The sequence below is a fragment of the Lathyrus oleraceus genome, chromosome 7, assembly GCF_024323335.1.
Source record: "Lathyrus oleraceus cultivar Zhongwan6 chromosome 7, CAAS_Psat_ZW6_1.0, whole genome shotgun sequence".
Classification (NCBI taxonomy): Eukaryota; Viridiplantae; Streptophyta; class Magnoliopsida; order Fabales; family Fabaceae; genus Lathyrus; species Lathyrus oleraceus.
Window position 1 is genome coordinate 266,889,641 of NC_066585.1, and position 22,255 is coordinate 266,911,895.

Consider the following 22,255-nt stretch of genomic DNA (forward strand, 5'->3'; position numbering starts at 1 on the left):
AGCTTCAAATGAGAAACGTGTATTCACCAAAGTTGTATCTATCTCAAAGACCTTCAAAATGGTCACCAATTTCATGTCATTTGGATTTGAAATGATAGATTTATGCATTTTTGAAGTTTGGAAAAATCACTTGATCAATGGTATAGGTCAAAAGTGACCTATAATGTAGCCTCATATCACATGCTCAAAAAATTTGAATTAGATCCCACTCCAAACATAAAAGTTGAATTAGACTCATTGAATTTGATTTTTCAACTTGAAATTTTTTCATCTCATAAATATTGAGCAAGTTATGGCCTTGGGAAGTTGACTTTCAAATTAGGGTTTAGACAAAATGATCTATAATGTTTCAACATATAAAATGACTTTCCAAGTAAAACTAGCTCTAGATCTCAACATGAAAGTTGTTTGTAATGTCATTTAGAGTAAGTTTTATCTTTGGATAATTTTCATATGGTGAAAATTGTAGGAGATAGGGTCTAGGGAGATCCAGTTTTGATCAGATGAATTCATCTGGCCAACCACCATCAACCAACTTGATAATTTCTAATTCTCTTGACTTTCTTGGCTCATGGTAGATCATATATGCATAATATTATGAGTTTTGAAGTTTCCCTTGAGGAATTTGATCAAATGGTGAGATAGCTTGTTGGAGAAGTTACTCAAGATACCCAGTCAAACTAGGGTTTCCAAGGCAAATCACCCTCAAACTCTTTTGAAGAAAACTTGATCAATATAACATGTAGAGATAATTGGGACTCATATATGATGATCATAACCATTCTTGAATTAATTCTTGGTTGTGCTCTTTGTTCATGAGGGTCTCAAACCCTAGATGTGGACTTGATGAATCAAATGAGATCAATGCCCTACCTACAAAAGAGTTAGACAAATGCAAAAGACATAATTTGGTATTTTGGTTAGTGAAATGATAAAATACAAGTATGATATAGTCACAAACTGCTTGATGATCTCTCCCAAAACAAACCCAATGAAAGAGGGGTAAGGAGGATGCCAAGACATGATCCCAATGCTGATGCTTATGATGAAATTTCATGAGGGATCTTAGGGTCAATATTGGGGTCTTACACAAAGCAATCAAATATTAGCATTAAGGATGATCACTCAAAATCATGGAAGATTTGATTAACCAGTCGATTGGGGTACCTAATTTGGAATGATTTCTTCTTGATTTTCAATCGGTATCATCTACATTGACCGCTTCCTAGAAATACACAACCAAATCATCTGATGGAAAATTATATATAGGTATTTATCCTTCATTCTTTTTCATTGCATATTTTCTTTCAAATTTTGTGAGTGTGAGATTATTCTTTCAAAAATCGTCATGGCTCCCAAAAGATTGATCTTTTCCACCAACCCCTTCTCAGATTTATTCACCACCAAATAAAAAGAAGTGAGATTTTTCCATGAGTTTGTCGACCGAAACCTACTAAGAATGCACACCCTTGACTCAAAACCTTTTAAAGAATGTAAATTCTTTAAAACTTTTAAAGAACTTAACCTTTCCACCATCCTCTGCAGCCCCTCAATAAAGGTTAATTTATCCATCATTAGTCAAGACGTTCCTCTCAAATCTCTACCTCACCAATGGAATAGTTCAATATGAAGTAAAAAGGCATAGAATAACTCTGTCATTAGAAGAGTTTGAAGAGATTCTGAATATTCCTCGTGAAGATATCATCCTCGAGTCTAGAGATAAAGGATACAAGTATAATTACAAGCTTGTTGCACCCTCTCTTATGAAATATCCAACTCCCTCATACCAAACCCATTCACTTATGGATATATCCGCCCTGATAGTTCTATGATTAACAATATGATCAATCACATACCTTTCAAAGAAAGAGAAACTTTAGCCTCATAACTCAATTTGATGTTGAACCTGTATCGTGTATAGCAAAAAATCAAAGTGAACTGGGTAATACCAACAATTAAATACATGATAGAAAGAAAGAAAGAAGAAGTGTGCCAACCATATGGTAATCTGATCATATTTTTTTTGGAAGAGACACGATTAAATTTCAGAGATGAAGGGCATAAAGAAGAAACAAATAAGTTAGGAAAATCAGTTCTACCATCAATGAGTTTTGAGATCATCAATGGAAAAATGATTGAAAAGATGGCCTCAAATGAAAAGAAAAGCAAATAATCAAGAAGCACCCATAGAGATAAACAATTTTAACTACTCTATTCCTCAACCTTTTTAACTATCCATAACTGATGACCTACTAAAAGTCTTAGTTGGAAAGATAAATGTGATTAATGACAAGTTCGACTTCATAAATCAACATTTCATTCCATACTAAACACAACTACCACGAGACCTTTTCTTTGGTGATGATTTTGGTAACGAATAATCTCACCTAGATGTCTAAGTATGTCTAATTTTATGCTAATTCATGTTTTCTGCAACTTTTCAATTCCTAGTACTTTAGCAAATTTCAATTAAGAAAAAGAGTGATGTTTTTTCCTTTTCCTAAATGTTTGTTTTCCTATGTTTGCATATCTAAATTATCGGAATGCATATTTATCAGTCTTTTTCATTTTGATAAAGGGAGAGAAGTATACTCTCAAGTGGAGTAAAGTATACTCTACTTAATTGAGGGGGAATTTAATTACTAAAAAAACATTTGTTATTTATTTTACCACCTCTCTGAGAGATGTGTTGTAATCATTAAAAAAAGGGAATGAAGTGGTTAATATTCATGCCAAACAACGAAAAAAGCTTCAAGTGGTTAGTATCTAATTCAAACAATTTTTTTATACTAAATTATCTCGAACAAAGATGGAGTTTTGAATTTTTTATTCTCTGAACTGAACCGATGTTTTACACTAGGCTGACCATAATTCAAATCGAGATTTTATACTGGGCAGATCTCAAACCGACAAAGCTTTTATATCTGGCTGAGATCAAATACCGATGTGAATATTTTTGACTGGTTATCTTTACGAACCCAGGAGGAGATCTTTTCCTCAAGTGGAGGAGGTCATGAACCAAACAGAGGCTAACACCATTCCCCTAAAAAGAGCTTTTAACCGGTTTAACTCAAACCTAAATAATTTATTCCTAAGGAAGAGTAATTCACTCAAGAGAAAAAATAACTCTTGGTGAATTTACAATAATACCTTTATGAGAATAACTTCCTCACTAAGCAAAAGAGTTTTTCTGAAAGCATTATGCCTACAAATATGTGAGAGAATGAAAAATATTTTAGAGTGAGAATGAGAGATATGAAGTTGATATATCTCATGTTTTCTATATGAAAATAAATGAAGGGGGATGCTTCTATTTATAGGCCAAAGGATGGTTCAAAAAAGGAAATGATCCATGGGTCAAATTAACTTACCTAATCGATTAGATTCTAAGTCTAATCAGTTAGGAACCCCAAATAATCGATTATTTAAGCCCAAATTGGAAGGTTGTGATAGAGAGTCGTTACCATTCATCATAACACTATCATAATCGATTATAGACTTGTTTTTCCCTTATCTAATCAATTAGGCACTTGGTCTAATCAATTTGGTAGTTCAAAAAAATTTCCTAATCAATCTGAACGTTTTTAATTCATCTGACTTGTCTCCAAAAACTTTTTAGGTGATTTTTTTTTATAAAAAATGACAGGCTTAAAAATAGTTTTAGTGTGTGTGTGTGTGGTTTAGCCATACTACTTTACGAAAGAGCCCTTATATTTTTAAGAAAACACTATCACTGATCGGAAAAATAGCAAGTGTACTATTTTGCAAGTATAGTAATAATGGGGAGAGTTCCTCGAATGTCGATCTCAAGGACTGCTCACAAATATTGAGTTTTAATTGTTGTTTAATTAAACAAAAACTTGTGTTGGGGGTTTTAAATTCAATTGTATAAAAATAGTCGCAAAGAAAATAAATAATGCTTATGCCAGGAAAGGTGTGTGATTTGTCCCTATAACAACTCTGAGCCACTATTGCATCAACAAATATCAATTAACTAATATTAGTTCTCAAGGGTATTTTCTCCTAAGGCCTTGGTGAGAAATACTTTAATCATTCAGCCATAATCTCCATGTCCATAGAAAATTACCAGTGAAATTAAGCCTTAATATATCGAGAATAATCTGGTTCATACAAGGTATCCTTAGTCCTATGTGATATCTACTGCAGAATAATCTTATGAAAGCATTATCAATGGTGCTCCAGCCTAATTGATAATCATGCAACAATATCAATTGTTCCGAAAGAGAAAGCATTAAACACATCAAAAGATTACGGTAATTCTGAAAAACAATATTGTCATTGCAAATGTAAACTAAAAGTCATTATAGATTCAAATCAGGGACATCCTCTAGCATTAGGGGGTTTAACTACTCATAATATTCAAGCAAATCAAAATATAAAATGGAGATATTACAAGTATTCAGATGAACTTTGATCTTCAATTGCTTCCACTCATGAAAGATCGCGTTTCTCCCAAAACCTTGATTTCTCTAATTCTTCTGGTCTCAATTCTTGTTCTCTCCAAAGGCCCCATTCTTCTCTGAAAATTTTCCCTCTTATAGAAAAAGTCTCTTCTTTCTCCAAACAGATCCACAAAAGTCCATCACACCCGCCTTACAATTGACCAAACTGCCCCTCACTTAGGAATGATGCAGAAAAGTCAAAATTGGACTTTTCCCCACGCATGCCTACTACAACCCGTAGCCTATGCTACGGGTGGCCGTAGCAGGCCACTATTTTAGAAGTCTGGTGCCAGGTCCCTACGGCCCGTAGCAGGTGCTATAGGTGGCCATAGCAGGCCACTGTTTGACTTGGTTTCTTCTATGTAACCAGGGCTTCCTGCTACGACCCGTAGCAGGCCTATTGGACCGTGAAATCTTTTTTCATATTTTGTTCGCTTCTCCTTGGTTTTTACATTCGACCCTGCTTGAACCTGAAACGCAGAAAATGAACACATCCAAAATGTATGATGTGACAAAAAATTGAAATGACACTAAATAATGATGAAACAATAAAAATAAGCTATCAGTGACGGAAATAGATTAAATGAAACATTAATTAAAACAAATTACTACAAGTTACCTGTATTTTCGCCGAATAAGTGACAAAAACCCATAGCATAAATAGTAACTTATCACAACCCCAAACTTATCTCATTACTTGTCCTCAAGCAGTTTTCAAGACAAAACTTTTTGACCTGAATGTCACCCCCAAAAATAGTTGAAGCAACAACTTTTACCAGAATACTGCTGAGATCTTTCACAACTTGCTCATTCTTCTTCTTTCAGGGTCCCCTGCTTTTCGCAATTATTTGTTCCTCCACACTTCCACATAGGAGTACTACTTCACTTATCAACTTGTTTCGCACACTCGCTTAGACTCTCGGGGCTATAATGTTTGCTCTCATGATTTCATAGTATGCAATACCAACTCGTAATCTTGAATGAATTCTCCTTTCATCTCACCTACACAATACACACACTTTTGAGGTCTTTCAGGTTATAACAGGGCTTGGGTTAAGGTGGGATATGAAAGGAATAAAAATGGTTTGTGGGTTTAGAGTCAATGTCATTATTTTTTTCACTATGTTTGTCCTAACATATCATTTACATTTCTTTTTCTTTTTCAGCTCCGTTACTCAGTTATTTTTTTTTGTTTTTTGTTTTATACCCAACTGAGTGTTTCTCATTCGGTGAGTGCTTTTCTTCGTTCCATCTAATTTCTCTTTTCTTTTATCTTTCTTTTGTTTCCTTTTTTTTTCGATGGTCGTTTTTATTTTTATTTTTTTGCACTCACCTTAATTTCAGTTTCTTATGGGGCTACCCCAAACTTAGAATTAAACACAGCTTAAAGAACATAACACTTTCTCTGAACAAGGTAAGGAAGTGTTTGGGCCGCATGTTACATTCATGTGGTGATATATACAAACAAAGCACTACAAGCTCAAATTGGGTGAACGAAGGGTAATAATTACTAAGGTTGACTTGAAAGGCTCAGGGTTAAAAGAAAAAACTTTCCTCAGTGTGTATACTAATGCAGTGAAATTCAAAGAGAACTTACGCAGACTATGAGTGATAGAGACATACCTGAATTATCTCTCATGATGAATCTTGTATTTGGCTTTTAATTCTCACCATGTTTGGTAAAGCTAACAAAAATCTGTAATACCTCTAGTGTGATGCAGCTTCCCTCTTAAGTTGGGATGTACAGGGTTCCTCTATTGGTCGAGCTCAAGAAAGTTGTGTCTGGTCATCTTCAACAGTATCAACATTTTCGAGGGTATTTCCTTGGATGTAATCAATCATCTGTTTTCACTAACCTTCATCACTTATTCAAGCACTGAATTCCAGCAACTGTGTATTACTTGACAACACTTAATCAAACTAAACAATAAGAATAGTAATAAAAACAATAATAAAAATAAATAACAAAAACAATAATAAAAATAAACTAGTAAACCTCCCCCAAACCTGAACTAAACATTAGCCTTAATGTTTTAGAACAAGAAAGATAGAGGGTTGACTTACAGTTCCCTTATGGGGGAGGTGGAGGAAAATGCAACACCAACTCTTGCATCTGGATTTCATTTCCTCCAGCATGGCTCCTTGCCGAACCTGCTCAACTCCTTGTCGGGTTTGCTCGACTCCCAAATCTCCAAGATCTGCTTACATCTACATCCATTGGTCCTGATTCATAGAGAATGATGTGGGACCTTGTTGGATTGACTCTTGAGTGGGAGGTACAAATTATTGCTAGTAGGTGGCCTCGTCCTCCATTGTGTCATCTACAATAAAATCATCCAAATTATGGTCGTCCTCCTCATTGGGGGAGACACTCGCATATAACCAGTTGGAACGATCAATAATACTTACCATGTCAGGGGCAGGTAATTCCAGGACAAACTGCCCTCGACTCATCAGTGAGCAACTGTTATGAGTAACAGAAATCATCCCTTAGTGAATGAGGGATTCCATGTCAATATTTGCTTTACCTGCAACAAGGGTGTCAGAGGATAGATTGAGGGCATATCCGAGATGCTCTAACATTTGGGTAATCATACCCCCCACAGAAATGCCTCATGTGGGTGCATGAGTAACTCTTCCCAAATAATTAGCTGTAAAGGCAACAACATTAAGAATTTCATTATTAGCCATAGCATGCAGAAAAAATAACTCCCTCTGGGTGGCCACCCCGGTACTATCACCCCGACCGAAAAAAGTGTCAGCTAGGCCCTTTGGGACGTACCGGAAGCAGGGGTTCTAAATCATCGATGCCTTGGCGACTGCGAAATCGTACCGAGGACTACCTATAATTTCGGACCAAAAATGTTTCACGGGAAAGTCATCCGACACATCGCCAGGCCCATAGATGGGCAGCTTAAGGATGTTTCCGAGTCCCTCAATAGTTAATTCATGATATTCATTAAAAAGGAGAAATTTGAGGGTACCAAAGTAGTACCTCACATTGTCGAGCCATTTTCTCTGCAGTTGAAAATCCAGTGTACTCAGAAATTTAATAGTTATACGCTCAAAAGTCGGCGCTTCAAAATGCATAAACTTCAACAATCCAATAACATGAAACATTCATCCACCTCAAAGTTTAATCCTAATTCAATAAGAGTTCGTTCACACATGTACCTGAAGGGCGTAAATTTACATCGTGCGATCACCGAGTACCTTTTGACTTGCTCCTCATCCTTGAAAACAATGTTGTGAGGGTTTGAGCTGCGGGCATTATGCTTTCTCATTCTGGATGATTTTGCAACATTGGTTCTTTTCGGAGGCATCTTTGAAAAAAATGTCGATTGAAAAATTGAGATGCAGAGAAGTTTGTACCCGAAATAATATTTAGGATGGGATTTTAGGAAGGTTTAATGAAGGGAATTTGTAGTTTTAAGTGGGTTTATGAAGAGAGTTGAGAGCTTTTGGTGATGGCAACAATGGTATTTTTGTCAGAAGTTGGAGAGAGAAGGGATGAAGATGGAAGGTTTTAAATGAGAAAGAGAAGACGAAGGCAATGATTTTTGGGTAATGATGAGATATTATTGGTGGTTTAAGGGATATAATGAGATATGATGGAATTTGATTGGCTAATGAAAGGTGGGTGGCCCAAGGTGAGATAAGGTGGAAGGTTTCAAAAATTATGCATTTTTACCCACATACTCGCTACGGGCCATAGCAACTGCTACGGGTGCTCGTAGTGAGCTTTTGACTTTGCACCACTACCAATGTCCTGCCTGCTACGGGTTGTAGCCTCTGCTACGGGTGCCCGTAGTAGGATTCTGTTTCAACCCAGCATAATGGAGGTCTTGTCTGCTATAGGTCGTAGTCGTTGCTACGGTCTCCCGTAGTAGGTTTCTGTTTCCATTTTCTTGATTAATTTCCCAGAGGATTTGTTCTGCCTGCTACGGGTCATAGCCACTGTTACGAGCGTCCGTAGTAGGCCTCTGGTACTTCCTCCAGAACTCGTTTTTTTACTTCTTGTGTTTTCTATTCTGGGTAGCTTTCTCTGTATCGATTCTTCTTTAATTTCATGTATCTCCTTCTGCCTCCCCGTATTGAGGGACTGTATATCACCTGACTACAAAACAAAAAAAAATAACAAAAATTAAAAACTCATCACTAAGTAAAAGCATGGGTTGCCTCCCACGAAGCACTTCATTTAACGTTGCATGGCTCGACGGTTTACCATACTATCTGTGTAGACAAACATTCTTTACCAAGTGAATTCTTCGTCCTTGAAGATAAGGCCTCTCCTTTCTTTTTGCTTTTGGACTGGAACCATTTTTTTTCATTCGGAGTTGCTAATGGAGGTGGTGGTAGTTGAGAAGGCCTTCTTGCATCTTTTTATGATGTTGGTATGTTATTTTGCCTTTTCACATCTATCCTGATCATGCCTACCTGATAGTGGTGTTCTTTTTCTACCTCTAACTTCCTGTTTTAAATAACATTCATGGTTATTTCATCATCATAAACTTTTAAAGTTAATGTTCCCTAGTCCATGTCGAGATTGCATCGACTTGTCCGCATGAATGGTCAACCAAGAATGATAGGTGTCTCTTCATCTTCAGGTATGTTTATGATCACAAAATCAACAGGAAAACTCAATTCCCTTATTGTCACCATCACGTCTTCTGCTATCCCATATGCATTTTTTATCGAGTGATCTACAAACTTCAGATTTGTTCTTGTATCACTGACATTTTCAATACTCAGCCTATGGTAGATTGATAATGGCATCAGACTCACACTAGCTCCATAAACAATGGGTACCTTTTTGAAAGTTATCTCTTTTATAGTGCATGAGACTGTGACTGCTCCAGGATCCTTCTGTTTGTTTGGAATTCTCTTACCTCGTGATATTGCACTACATTTTTCCTTCAAGGCTACCGATCCCTCTCTTGTTGGTCTCTTTTCGGCGATTACCTCTTCCATGAATTTTGTGTACATGGGCATGTTCTCAAGTGCTTCAAGAAAAGGCATGTGACTCTCTATCTTCTTGAACATTGTCATGAATTTCTCAAAGTTTGTCTCTCTAGGTTCCTTCTTTGTTGCTCTCAGAGGATATGGTAACTTAATCCTAGGTTTAGTATCCTTTTTATTTTTCTCTTCAGTTGGCTTTCCTGGTGGTATAACTTTTTCATCTTTAGAAGCCTTCTTACTCCTCGTCATGACAATATTAATATTCTCATGATTTCTTGGATTTTATATTGTTTCACTTGGTAAGGAACATGATGTTCGAGAACTTACTATTTGTGGTGTTATTTGACCCATATGAACTTCAGGATTTTTGATGGAAGCGGTCATGTTCCTATGATTATTTCTTGTTTCGTCCTGGAACTGGGAATTTTGAGTAGCCACCTTTTCAATGGCAGGTTCCCATTCGGCCTTTTTGGGTTCTTGTTGTTGATATTGTTGATGTTGTTGTTGGTAATATTGTGGTTGGTTCTGATATTGAATGGGACCCTTCTTTGGAACATTCCCTTGTTGATCTTTCCAGGAAAATTTTGGATGATTCTTCCATCCTAGATTATGAGTGTTAGAGTTAGGGTTGTTCTGCTTCAGAAATTTTATCTCTTCAATTTGTTGCGCAGTTGCAACACAATATATAGTCAAATGAGGCCCTGCACAAATTTTACAGTTTACATTCTGGGCTGGCTGAATTTGAGCTACATGCTAGGTACCAATATTCATAGCATTTAGTTTCTTCTCCACTTCTGCAGCAACCGTGTCTTCGATTCTTATTTGACTGGTTTCAAGCGTCAGATCAATAGTTCCTTCAGATTTGCTTAAACACCTATCATATAACTCCAAGTGCTTATTTGCAACTATTGCTTCAATGATCTTTTTAATACTTGTGGATGTTGAAAAGTTTGATGAGCCACCGGTTGCTATATCAATCAATTGTTTAGTTTTTAGTCGGAGACCATTGACAAACATCTGAATTTGCTTTGTCTGATCCAAGTTGTGTGTAGGACAAGCAACAAGTATCCTCTTGAATCATTTGTATGAATCACCAAGTGATTTGCCTTCTTTTTGTTTGAAGTTCATGATCTCGTATCTTTTCATGAGAAAAACTGAAGTTGGAAAATACTCATTCAGAAAAGAGATTTCCATTTGTTCCCAGGTGGTAATACTCCCAGCAGGTAATGAGTAGAATCATTCTTCTGCATCTTTGGATAGGGTGAACGGGAACATTCGTAGCTTATTTGCATCTTCCGTGTGCCCCTCTATTTTGAGAGTGGTGTTCATAGTTAGAAACCTTTGTAAATGCTTGTTGGCATCTTCGTTGATCTTTCCCGAAAAAGGTTTCCTCTCAAGTTGATTAATAGTACTAGGATGCTGCTGAAAGTTTGGCACATTCACTGGTTGGTTCGCAATAGTCAGCCTACCGCCCGATGCATTTGTCATCCCATAGTCACCTAACAGTCTTTCCGGTAGTGGTGGATTTTCACCCATCATTTCGGCCTCTCTTTTTGGCTCTTTTTCCGGCTCTGAATGTTGCTCTGAATGAACGGTAGGTTGTTCTTTGTCCGATTCCAGCTTTGCTAATCTAGCTTATTTGAGTCTTGCACGCAAAGTTCTTTCGATTTCTGCGTTAAAAGGAAATTCAGCCGAGGTCTTACCTCGCATAAAACATCAGAGACATATTAGTTAATAAAAATAGAAAATAAATTAAATGACAGAAATAAAATTGTAGTTGTGGAGAAACAAAATTTCAATTGAGCTAAATTTAAACTCGATATTTTGGTAGTCCCCAGCAGCGGCGCCAAAAACTTGATCGGAAAAATAGAAAGTGTACTATTTTGCATGTATAGTAATAATGGGGAGAGTTCCCTGAATGTCGATCTCAAGGACTGCTCGCAAATATTGAGTTTTAATTGTTGTTCAATTAAACAAAAACTGTTGTTGGGGTTTTAGATTCAATTGTATAAAATTAGTTGCAAAGAAAATAAATAATGCTTGTAGAAAGGGTTTTCAAGATAAAGGAACATGCCAGGGAAGGTGTGTGATTTGTCCCTGTAACAACTCTGAGTCACTATTCCATCAACAAATATCAATTAATTACTACTAGTTCTCAAGGGTATTTTCTCCCAAGGCCTTGGTGAGAAAACCTATAATCATTCAGCCCTAATCTCTATGTCCATAGAAATTATTGGTGAAATTAAGCCTTAATATGTCGAGAATAATCTGGTTAATACAGGGTATCCCTAGTCGTACGTGATATCTACTGCAAAATAATCTTATGAAAGCATTATCAATGGCGGTCCATCCTAATTGATAATCGTACAATAATCTCAATTATTCCGAAAGAGAAAGCATTAAACACATCAAAAGATTACTGTAATTCTGAAAAACAATATTGTCATTGCAAATGTAAACTCAAAGTCATTACAAATTCAAATCAGGGACACCCCCCAGCATTGGGGGGTTTAGCTACTCATAATATTCAAGCAAATCAAAATATAAAACAGAGACATTACAAGTATTTGAATGAACTTTGATCTTCAATTGCTTCCGCTCATGAAAGGTCGCGTTTCTCCCAAAACTTTAATTTCTCTAATTCTTCTGGTCTCAATTCTTGTTTCCAAAGGTCCCATTCTTCTCTGAAAATTTGCCCTCTTATAGAAAAAAGTCTCTACTTTCTCCAAACAGATCCACAAAAGTCCATCACATCCGCCTTACAATTGACCAAACTGCCCCTCACTTAGGAATGATGCAGAAAAGTCAAAATTGAACTTTTTCCCACGCATGCCTGCTACGGCCCATAGCCTATGCTATGGGTGGTCGTAGAAGGCCATTTTTAGAAGTCTGGTGCCAGGTCCCCCTGCTGCGGCCCATAGCCGGTGCTACGGTTGGACGTAGCAGGCCAATGTTTTACTTGGTTTCTTCTATGTAACCAGGGCTTCCTGCTACGGCCCGTAGCAGGCCTACTAGACCGTGGAATCTTCTTTTCGATTTTGTTCGCTTCTCCTTGATTTTTACATTCGACCCTACTTGATTACCTGCTTGAACTTGAAACGCAGAAAATGCACACACACAAAGCATAAAACGCGACAAAAAATAGAAATGACACTAAATAATGATGAAATAGTAAAATAAGCTACGGTGACGCAAATAGACTCAACAAAACATTAATTAAAACAAAGTACTATAAGTTACCTGGATTTTCGTCGAATAAGTGACAAAAATACTAGCATAAATGGTAACCGATCAATCACTCACTAGACACGATCAAGCGAGCTTTCACACTTCCTCTCTTTCATACTCTGAAGCTTCGTGTGTTTTTTTCTGGATATACCAATCAGATGAGCACTTCACTTGAATTTTATTATGGATGAGGCTTGATGTATCTTCTAGTCAGATGCCAACATCAGAGGATATAACCAGTGATCATCAAACCCTAAGTCTTTATATTTATTTGGAGAAATAACTTGATCAACTATCTTATGCATCTTTGACCTCTTGAACTAGATTTAGAATTTGTGTGTGTTAATGCTTTGTTGTCATCAAAGTCACTTTAAATGATGTTAAATGTTGTCATCACCGAAACTGCAATGTTATAAAGGCTAGGCATATCATGCTTGCCTATGAGCTTTGATCACTTCTTGATTAAACTTGTAAGCACATAGTTCCATAAGATTTATCACTAGTAAAGATAATGCTCCACTAAAAGTATCTAAATCACGTGACAAACTCATGAAATTATGGAGTCTAATTACGAATTAGGATTTAACACATTTGGGACATGGTTATTTTGAATTTCATTCAAATGAAGGTAGATTTTGAACAAGATTTAGAGTGTGAGGACATGGAATGTTAATCCCTCATTCTTGTGTTTATCTGCATGAGTGCTCGATTTTAGACCTGAAAATTTGAAGATTACACATGCTAAAGTATGGCTAAGAATGCATGATTTTCCATTAGAGTATTGGGAATGAACTATCGTATTTGCATTTGCTTATGGTATTTACAATCATTTATTCATTAATGAGCTTACAAGAAAAATAACTTTGGGGATTTTTGCGTGTGTGCAAATAGATCTTAACATGCTAGATACTCTCTATGATCGTATTTTGGTGGAATGAGAGGGTTATGTGTTCTTTGTTGAATTGTAATACAAGAGTTTGTCTCTTTTTTGTGTTCATTGTATGCGTGTTGGTCGTATTGTTGACAAATGTTAGAAGTTGAAAGGGAAGAATGTTGAGAAGCCACTGATAAAATATTTACAAGAAACACACCTAAAAAGTCCAAACAAGCTATACAATTTAATCTCAATGTGTAGGACATATAGAATGATGAATCTGTAAATGTCATAGTGAATGATGAATCTATAGATTTGAATAAAGCGGGAAGTCATACTGTTGAGAATGACATAAAAAAGGATGACTTTTTTATGACCATTGATCCAAAGAATGGGATTAATGATGATGAGGAGAATTTATCAAAACCAAAATCTTTAAATAATGAAGAAATATTAGTAGATCCTGCTATTAAATTCAATGAAAATTTGGTGATTAAGAAAAAGATAGTTGATGACTTAAGGGAGTAAGATGATCATGATCTTGTGGTTATAAAAAATAACAGTAATAATTTGGTGAGAGATCCATGTGATGGTTTGAATTTGAAGAAGAAGAATAACCTTTGGGGTGATAAAGACAATCCCATTGAGCTACATAAGAAAAAATTTACCATGGTCAAGAAAAAAGGTAGAGGAAGGAATACAGTTACTGAGTCTATAATGAAACTTAACACCCGATCCGTGTCAAGTAAAGACAATACCATTCAATTAAAACCATTTGTTGGATGCTTGAGGAGTAGGAAACATTGATACTAAGTTGGCTATTAAAAATCTCAGTGATCAACAAAAGCCTGACTTGCTTTTGATTATTGAGCCAATGATTCCTTATGATCATTTCTATATCGATTGTCTTCAACAAATCAAATTTAAGATATTATCATTAAATTTTAGATATAATCATGATTCAAACCTATAATATTTTTGTGAATAGATATGAATCCCAATGTGTTGATTTTATCGGAACAACATGTAATATTTTACATATAAGTGATCAAACTAAACTCTTCACTGTAGATGTATATGCAAGTAACTCTCATGTGATTCGAAGATAATTATGGAATGAACTTAGCATTATTCAATTGTCCAATCAAGACCTTTGGTGCATGCTAGTGATTTCAATCTAGTTATTAGTTCCATTGAGAAGTTTCATAGATACCCTCCAAACAAAACTTCCACAGATGAGTTTCTTAGTTGGACAAATCAAAATGATATTATGCATTTTGACACTAATTTTAGCTATTACACTTGGATCAATGGGAGGAAAGTTTGTACTTACTCTTCTATTAGGCTTGATAGAGCCACTTGTAATTAAAATTAGCTAAATAACTAGAGCATGGTCAATTGCTCCACTTTGATCAATAATCACTCAAACCATTAACGTATTCTTCTTCATTGTGACAAAGTTAGGTTTGATTTGCATAGGCCATCCAAATTTATTAAGGTTTGGGATTCAGATGATAGATGCAAATAACTGATTGATTAAGGGTGCAGGTTACAATGATGATCTTGGATTAGAGGAAAAAGTGTTTAACTTCTGTTAGATAAGACATTGAATATGCAAGATCAATTTTGGATGAAAAAGATAAGGAATACGTGGTTTAAGAATTGAGATAGGAATACAAAGTTTTTCACAATACAGTCAAATTGAGATATGCTAGTAAAAAATCACTAGACCAAGGCATGGTAATATATTTTTAGAGGAGGGAATTGAATTAGATAATCATGTTATTAACTTCTACAAAAATTTGTTTTGCTCATAAAGTAATTGCAATTATACTAACATGATGGAGAGAGTTATCCCATAAATTGTGATTCATTCGAATAATGAATATGTCACTAGAATGCCTCAACCAGAGGAAATTAAAAATGTTGTCACAATATTAATGTGAAGTTTGCTCTAGGCTCTGATGACTTTAGAGGATGTTGTTTCCAAGTTTATTGAGATATAGTAGGGACTAATTTGATCAATTCAAGAATCAATTTTTTGAACAAAATTGGATCCTTCATAATCTCAATTCAATTAATGTGACTTTGATACCTAAACAATATAAAACAGATTTTATAGAGCATCATATACTTCTTGCACTTGTAAAATTTCAATTCAAAATTATCACTAAAATTATTGCAAACAAGTCAGCCATATCAACTCCTAAAATAATTTAAAACACCAAAAAGGCTTCTTTTGGGCCAGACAATTTATGATTGCATTGAGATTACTTGAAAAGCCATTAATATGTTGGATAAGAAATCTCATGGATGTAGTACGACTTTGAAGATATACATCAAAATAATCTTTGATACTTTATATTGGAAATATCTTATAAAATTTATTTTTCAATTTGTTTTTGATCAAAAGTTTTGTGATTGGATACTTACCATTCTACACTGAGCCAAACTATCAACCATGATAAATGGAAAAGTTACAGGATTGTTTTCTTTCTCTAGAGGAGTGAGGCAAAGAGATCATTTGTATCCCTTGATCTTATCCATTATTGAAGAGGAACTTAGTAGGCATTTATCTATTTTTGATGATTCATAATAAGTTGACATGCATATTAGTTGGTAAGACAACTATTCCTAGCCACACTTCTTTTATGCATATTTTGCAAAGCTAACGGAAAAAATATTCATTTCATTTACCATCTCATTCAAGAATATGGTCAAAATTATGGTCAACACATTAATCCAATTAAATATAAGTTTTATGATGGAGGTACTTATGAATCTAGACTGAGGCACATTGCAGATATGCTTGGATTCATTGTGGATCATGCATCATTTAACTATCTTGGAGTTCCTATATTCAAAGGCAAGCCTAGAACTCATCATCATCATCAGATTATCCTCAAATTATTGAAGATATTTTGAAGATTAACTTGTCATTTGATAATACTATTGCCGATAAAATCATTTGGACATGATTTACAAATGGTGATCTATCTTTTAAAGATGCCTACAATTGTATCATGAGGAATCATATTGAGTCTTTTGGACAAAATTCATTTGGCATCCCTACATACCACGTGTTAAGTCATTAGTGACTTGGAAACTAATGTATAATGTTATTGCAACAGAAGACAACTTAATTCGAAGGGAAACATATATGGTTTTGAGGTGCTCTCTCTGCAATCATGACGTTGAAATTGTGTACCACTTATTTCTTAGATGCAGGTACACTTTACTTTTTTAGAATTGGATGGAGCGATTGCTTGACATGAACATTGATAAAACTAGTTACGAAAGCTTATTCAAACTTGTTAGTAGAAGTTGGAGCTCTCAAGTTCATAATCTGATAATGATTATCATCATAATAATTCTTTGAAAAATTTGGCGCACAAGAAATGATATTAGGCTTCAAAATGGTAACATTGAATTTGATAGAGACATTCTTCATGTTAAACAATTGGTCAATATGACATTTGCTTCTTTCAAGGGCATATGTACTCTTCAATTCATGAGATTACAATTATTAAATATTTTGGCATCAAATGTCGATCTCCTCCTGCACCTAGAATCATACAAGTTAATTGATTTATTTTAGACATAATTAGATTAAGTGCAACATTGATGGAGTTTCAAGAGAAAATCTTAGAATATAAACTTGTACTTGCATATTTAGGGATAATTTAAGAACATTCTTGAGAGCTTTCTCAGCTAAGATTGGAACTATCATCTTCTTTCAAGTTAAATTGCATGAAATCATGTTTGCTATTGGATATACTAACAAGAAGAATTAGAGAAATCTTTGGTGTAAAACTGACATAATGTTGGACATTCATGCTTTGAATATTGTCTTTTGACTTCTTTTAATTATAGAAAAGAATACTTTACATATTATACTTTCATATAGATTCAAAATATCTTACATTTAAAAAAAATATAAATACAGATAGATTAATCAATATAGATATTTTTATTGATTAGGGCATTTGCAAGAATTCCCTTCTTATTTATATTTTTGAAAGTTTTATTAAAAATAGATTAAATATGTCCAATTTGAAAAGGTTGGATTTTATGTCAACTCATCCTTCTTATTTTTATTTTATTTTTAATTTAATAAATTATCTTTATTAAAAAATTACTAAGTGGTAACCTCTTTTGTACCAAAATAAAATAAAATAACAATTTCCATGGTCCCGTGTCGGATCGGATCATACATATCCACCAATCCTTTTGTGATTCTTGAAAATTGTCTTTGCGTGAATGCTAAGCAGAGAAGGTAAAAGAAAGAAAACACATCTTTTCTTACTTTTGAAATAAAACGTGAAAACATGTGTAGAGAAAAATTATTTAATTGTGAAAATAAAAAGAAAATGAAAAAACATTAGTTTTTTTTTTTAAAATACCCCTCACAATTAAAATTATAAATAATTTTGATTTAATCATTAATATATTTTTCTAAGAACCCTTGGATAAAATAATAATAATAATTTTATAAATTAACTAAATTCTACTTAAAAAACAATGACTAATAATTAATATATTTACTTTTAATATAAATTAGTTAATTGATCACTCTAAGTCAATTGATCAATTGAAGTTTTTTTTTAATTTTAATTTTAAAGATTAAAATCAAATAAAATTTAATATTTCAAAACTTTATTTATAAAAAATATATAAGGAAGAAAAATAAAATAATTTAATTTACATAAACTAATTGATTATTTAAATCATATATATTTAATAAATCAAAATATCAATTGATAACTATACAAAAATATCAAATACATAAATATTAATTCGAACCTAGACGTTTCAATTAACTTACTTAAATAAAATTGATAAATCAATTAATAAATAGACTTGTAAGGAGTACAAAAAATTCGGATTAGTAAGAAGTAAGAAACTATTGGAAATAATATTTTTTTGAATCACTATTAAAAATAATTAATGTGCGGATTAGTTTGCTAAACTTGATGTCTCATTTGATGTCTATCTTACCATTTGGTCTCATTGTCCTTCCAGCTTAACCATGTTCTCTTTGTTAATGCTCTTGACGTTTCGCTATTAAGATTACTAGTTTGTTTTGTATGTCTTTGTTGCATTAAATTCCACTTCATAAATTAAAGAAAAAGATTACTCTATGTACTTCCAAATAGCTCACTTCTAGTAATGTATTGCAAACTTCGTTATCATCATAAATATGTTGGGTCCCTATTATATACTTTCAGAAAATATCCAAATATAATCCTGTCATTTTTAAGAAAATAATATTATTTTTTTAAAGAAAAAGAGAAAAATAGATGTAGCATCTTACTAAAAATAGCATGGTCTATCTCAATCTTTCTTTTTGAGATCCATGTCATGAAGACCCAAATTTGTGTATATAAATACATACTAGTATACGAATGAAGATTATTTTACGGTTTTCAATAATAAAATTATATGTGTATTAAATTGGATTGAGTCGGATAAGCTAGTATATACAAAATGTTTTTTTTTTCAATTTTCTTACTAGGATTGAGATAAAGATCTCATCGTTGAAATTATTTGCATAGACAGGAGACTTTAACTCTATTGCACAAATCTCGATCAAAATTTATGGATTTTTTTAAAGAATATTAAAGACCAAAGATTTTATTTGTTATAACTAACAATGTTCGTACTCATATTTGCTCTAACGAAATTGTTGTTATATTATTATATGTTGCGTATGTTAAGTGTTTTTTGAGGTTTTGATGATGACATTTAAATAAGATAGTTAATAAATATCATGATACAAGAAGGCATAAAAAATCAAAGTTGATCAAATATTGAAGTTAAAATGAGACAAATCTATTTCAAAGATCAACAACAATTGAAGATGTGAAAGTACGCCTAATCTTTCATTTGAGAGGTTTAATCTTTTTGATCAATTATATGTAAAATAAATGAGAGTAAGTCTTGAACTACTAAGACGATGTACACACATTAAAACTTATTTTCTCTTTACATATATTTCTCATTTCTTCTAAAAACCAATCTTGTTAAGGGATTAATTGATTAAAAAGCATTTTTAATCAATCAGAAAAACCAAACTAAATGTTTAATCAATTATAGCCTTCTTCTAATCTATTAAGGAGCGAGATCGCCTCCTAATCAATTATGATGTAATTTAATCGACTAAGAAGCAAACTTGTTTTAGGGGTTTCTTTTTAGACTTAATATAATTAATTAGCTTGTCGTTTCTAATCAATTAGGGAACGATCAAACTCATAGGTTGTTGTATTTTTTTAGCTAAGTTTTTTTCTCTATATAGAGAAGTGACGTGTTCACTACCAAAACATAATTTTTTTGAATTATCTATTATCTTATCTCACTCATTCTCCTTATAAAATTAGGTTTATTTACTAATCATTGTCTTTGTACTGAGAGAGTGAAAAGTTTATCTTGAGAGTTGTGTATTTATGTTGACGTGCTTAATTTGTTTGTTCAAGAAATTAGTTCTCTTGTGCATTTGTAATGATTTGGAAGTTGTAAGCTAAACTTGTAAAACGTTTTGGTGTAACGAAGGTTATTGGATTTAACCTGTGTACTCAAGTTGTTGATAGTGAGAATCTCAAGAAAAAATTCTTGAGGACTAAAGTAGGTCGCGTGGATAAGGCCGAACTAGTATAATTGATAGGCTACAAGTATATGACTATAGCAATGTAGTATAAAAGATATTGTATCCACAAGGCCAAATGACAAGTATCGTTATCTATTGCTTCTTTCTGTATCCAAGGCTTATGTGAAGAACTTGTTTTTTGTGCTAAAAATGAGAATAATGGATTTAGTTCAAAAATAATAATAAAAAGAGACCGAAAAAATGACTCGCATTTGTGCAAAAAATGCAGCACCTAATAGTAACAAGAACTTTTTTTATCTACAGAAAATGCTAAACTAATGGTAACGTCCACTTTTATCGGCGCGATGTTGACCTTAAACCCGCAAAATACCGACTTTTGCAGTATAAATATTAAGTTTAAAAGTTCTTTTACAAGTTGAAAATAGTTTCTCGATTAATTTACAAATGCTTTCGCTATCTTAAAATTAAAAGTTTGAAAATCAATGTCGGATACCATTTACACCCTTTTGACACATAAATAATATCATGGATCTCATACTTTTGTAGCGAGTCTTATTTTCTTCTTAAAAAAATAGAAATATCAAAACAAAAATCTATGCATTCTCTTGATCAATTCTAACCTGCTTTTGCATGTCTGCTAGAATAATGCAGAATGCAACCTGGAAATAATTGCAATTAAATCTGAAATTAAGATGCTCATAATGGAGACTTTGATCTAACTACAACAACACATAAATGAATAAACAACATCAAAAATAACTTGAAAACTTGTAGAAAACTAAGTTGCATAAAAACTCCAATGCAAATTTTTTTATGATGAATTAAAATGTAAATATAGTACAGAATGTGCTTTACGTCTATTACATGAGTTACAATGGTATTTATAGAAATATTTGGCCTCATATCATGGCATAATAGGTCAAGAAATCGTGCAAAACATCCTTGGAACATGGAGAAATATATTAAGAAAATGCTAGAACGTGGGCAAATGGACGTCATGATAGGTGTCACCCTTGGTGACGGTCATCCCGTCATGACATAAGCTTGAGAAGTTCAGAAAACTAGATCTATAGCGGGCGTCATGGGTGATGATGGACCACCTGTCATGGACTTCCATTTTGATGTTCCTTATCTCATTTCATGAAGGTGACGCTCGGGGGGTTGTTTGGCATCACAGACGTCATGTGACACGTCGGTCGTCATGGTCACTCGTCACGAACCCAGATGCTTCATTTTCTTTTTCCTTTTCGTCCATATTTTTTCATAAGTCAATTCCATCTGATTAATACATGCAACACAGTGTAAACGACCAAATATTTGCAGTAAAGGGTGGACATAATCCTACAAAAACATGAAAATTTCACTAAATAAAAGCGGTAAAATATGCGTGGTCAAACTCCCCCACACTTGAACCGTTGTTTGTCATCAAGAAACTTAGCTTGCATAAAATAAATGTAAATACAAAAAAACATATGAAAAGAGCCCATGAAAAATACTAACACCAATACTCATACGTGATCCCAAATTCAGATCAGTTAAAGGTCAATTCTTTCAATCCTCAAGTTAACATCAAGGGTATTGTAAAAACACAAATCGTAAATTACGGACTAAAGACTCCCTCTTAAAATACCAATTCAAACCATGGTCTTGTACCTAAGTCTCGTTATCCAATTTTTTTCCATCTCTTTTCATTCGGGATAATCACATTAAGGCAATAGATATAAAGATAATCATCACGCACACATAAGAAAAAACTGAAGAGTTTTTATTTCATTATTTATTCATGCTTGCATATTGATTTTTTATCATAAGCATACATTAAGCACAATTTTATCATATTTTAATGGACATTGGGGTTCAATCACCTTTGGGTTAAGTAATCGGGTGAGAGTTACCAAACTTAGTAGGTGCAATTGCCTTTTATTATCATTTTTTTCATTATTTTTCAATTTTTCCTTGGCTAACCAAGCTTAGTGTGCGAATCAAAAATATGTATGACTGTATAAATAAACAACTCAGAGATTACTTTAAAAAGGACTTAGAGGCTATGATACAAGATGGATTTAAATTGATATCTAATTTGGGAGGCTTTAGGTGTTGGGACAATACCAATTTTGTTAAAAAAAT

At 33.7% G+C, this 22,255-nt stretch overlaps 1 protein-coding gene across 1 annotated transcript; it reads right to left on the reverse strand.

Moving 5' to 3' along the window:
• Positions 1 to 9,035: 9,035 nt before the first annotated feature.
• LOC127103355 (uncharacterized) lies at positions 9,036 to 9,671 on the reverse strand. The gene has a single exon (XM_051040625.1). The coding sequence runs from the start codon at positions 9,669 to 9,671 to the stop codon at positions 9,036 to 9,038; it is 636 nt and encodes a 211-aa protein (XP_050896582.1).
• Between the last annotated feature and the right edge of the window lie 12,584 nt (positions 9,672 to 22,255).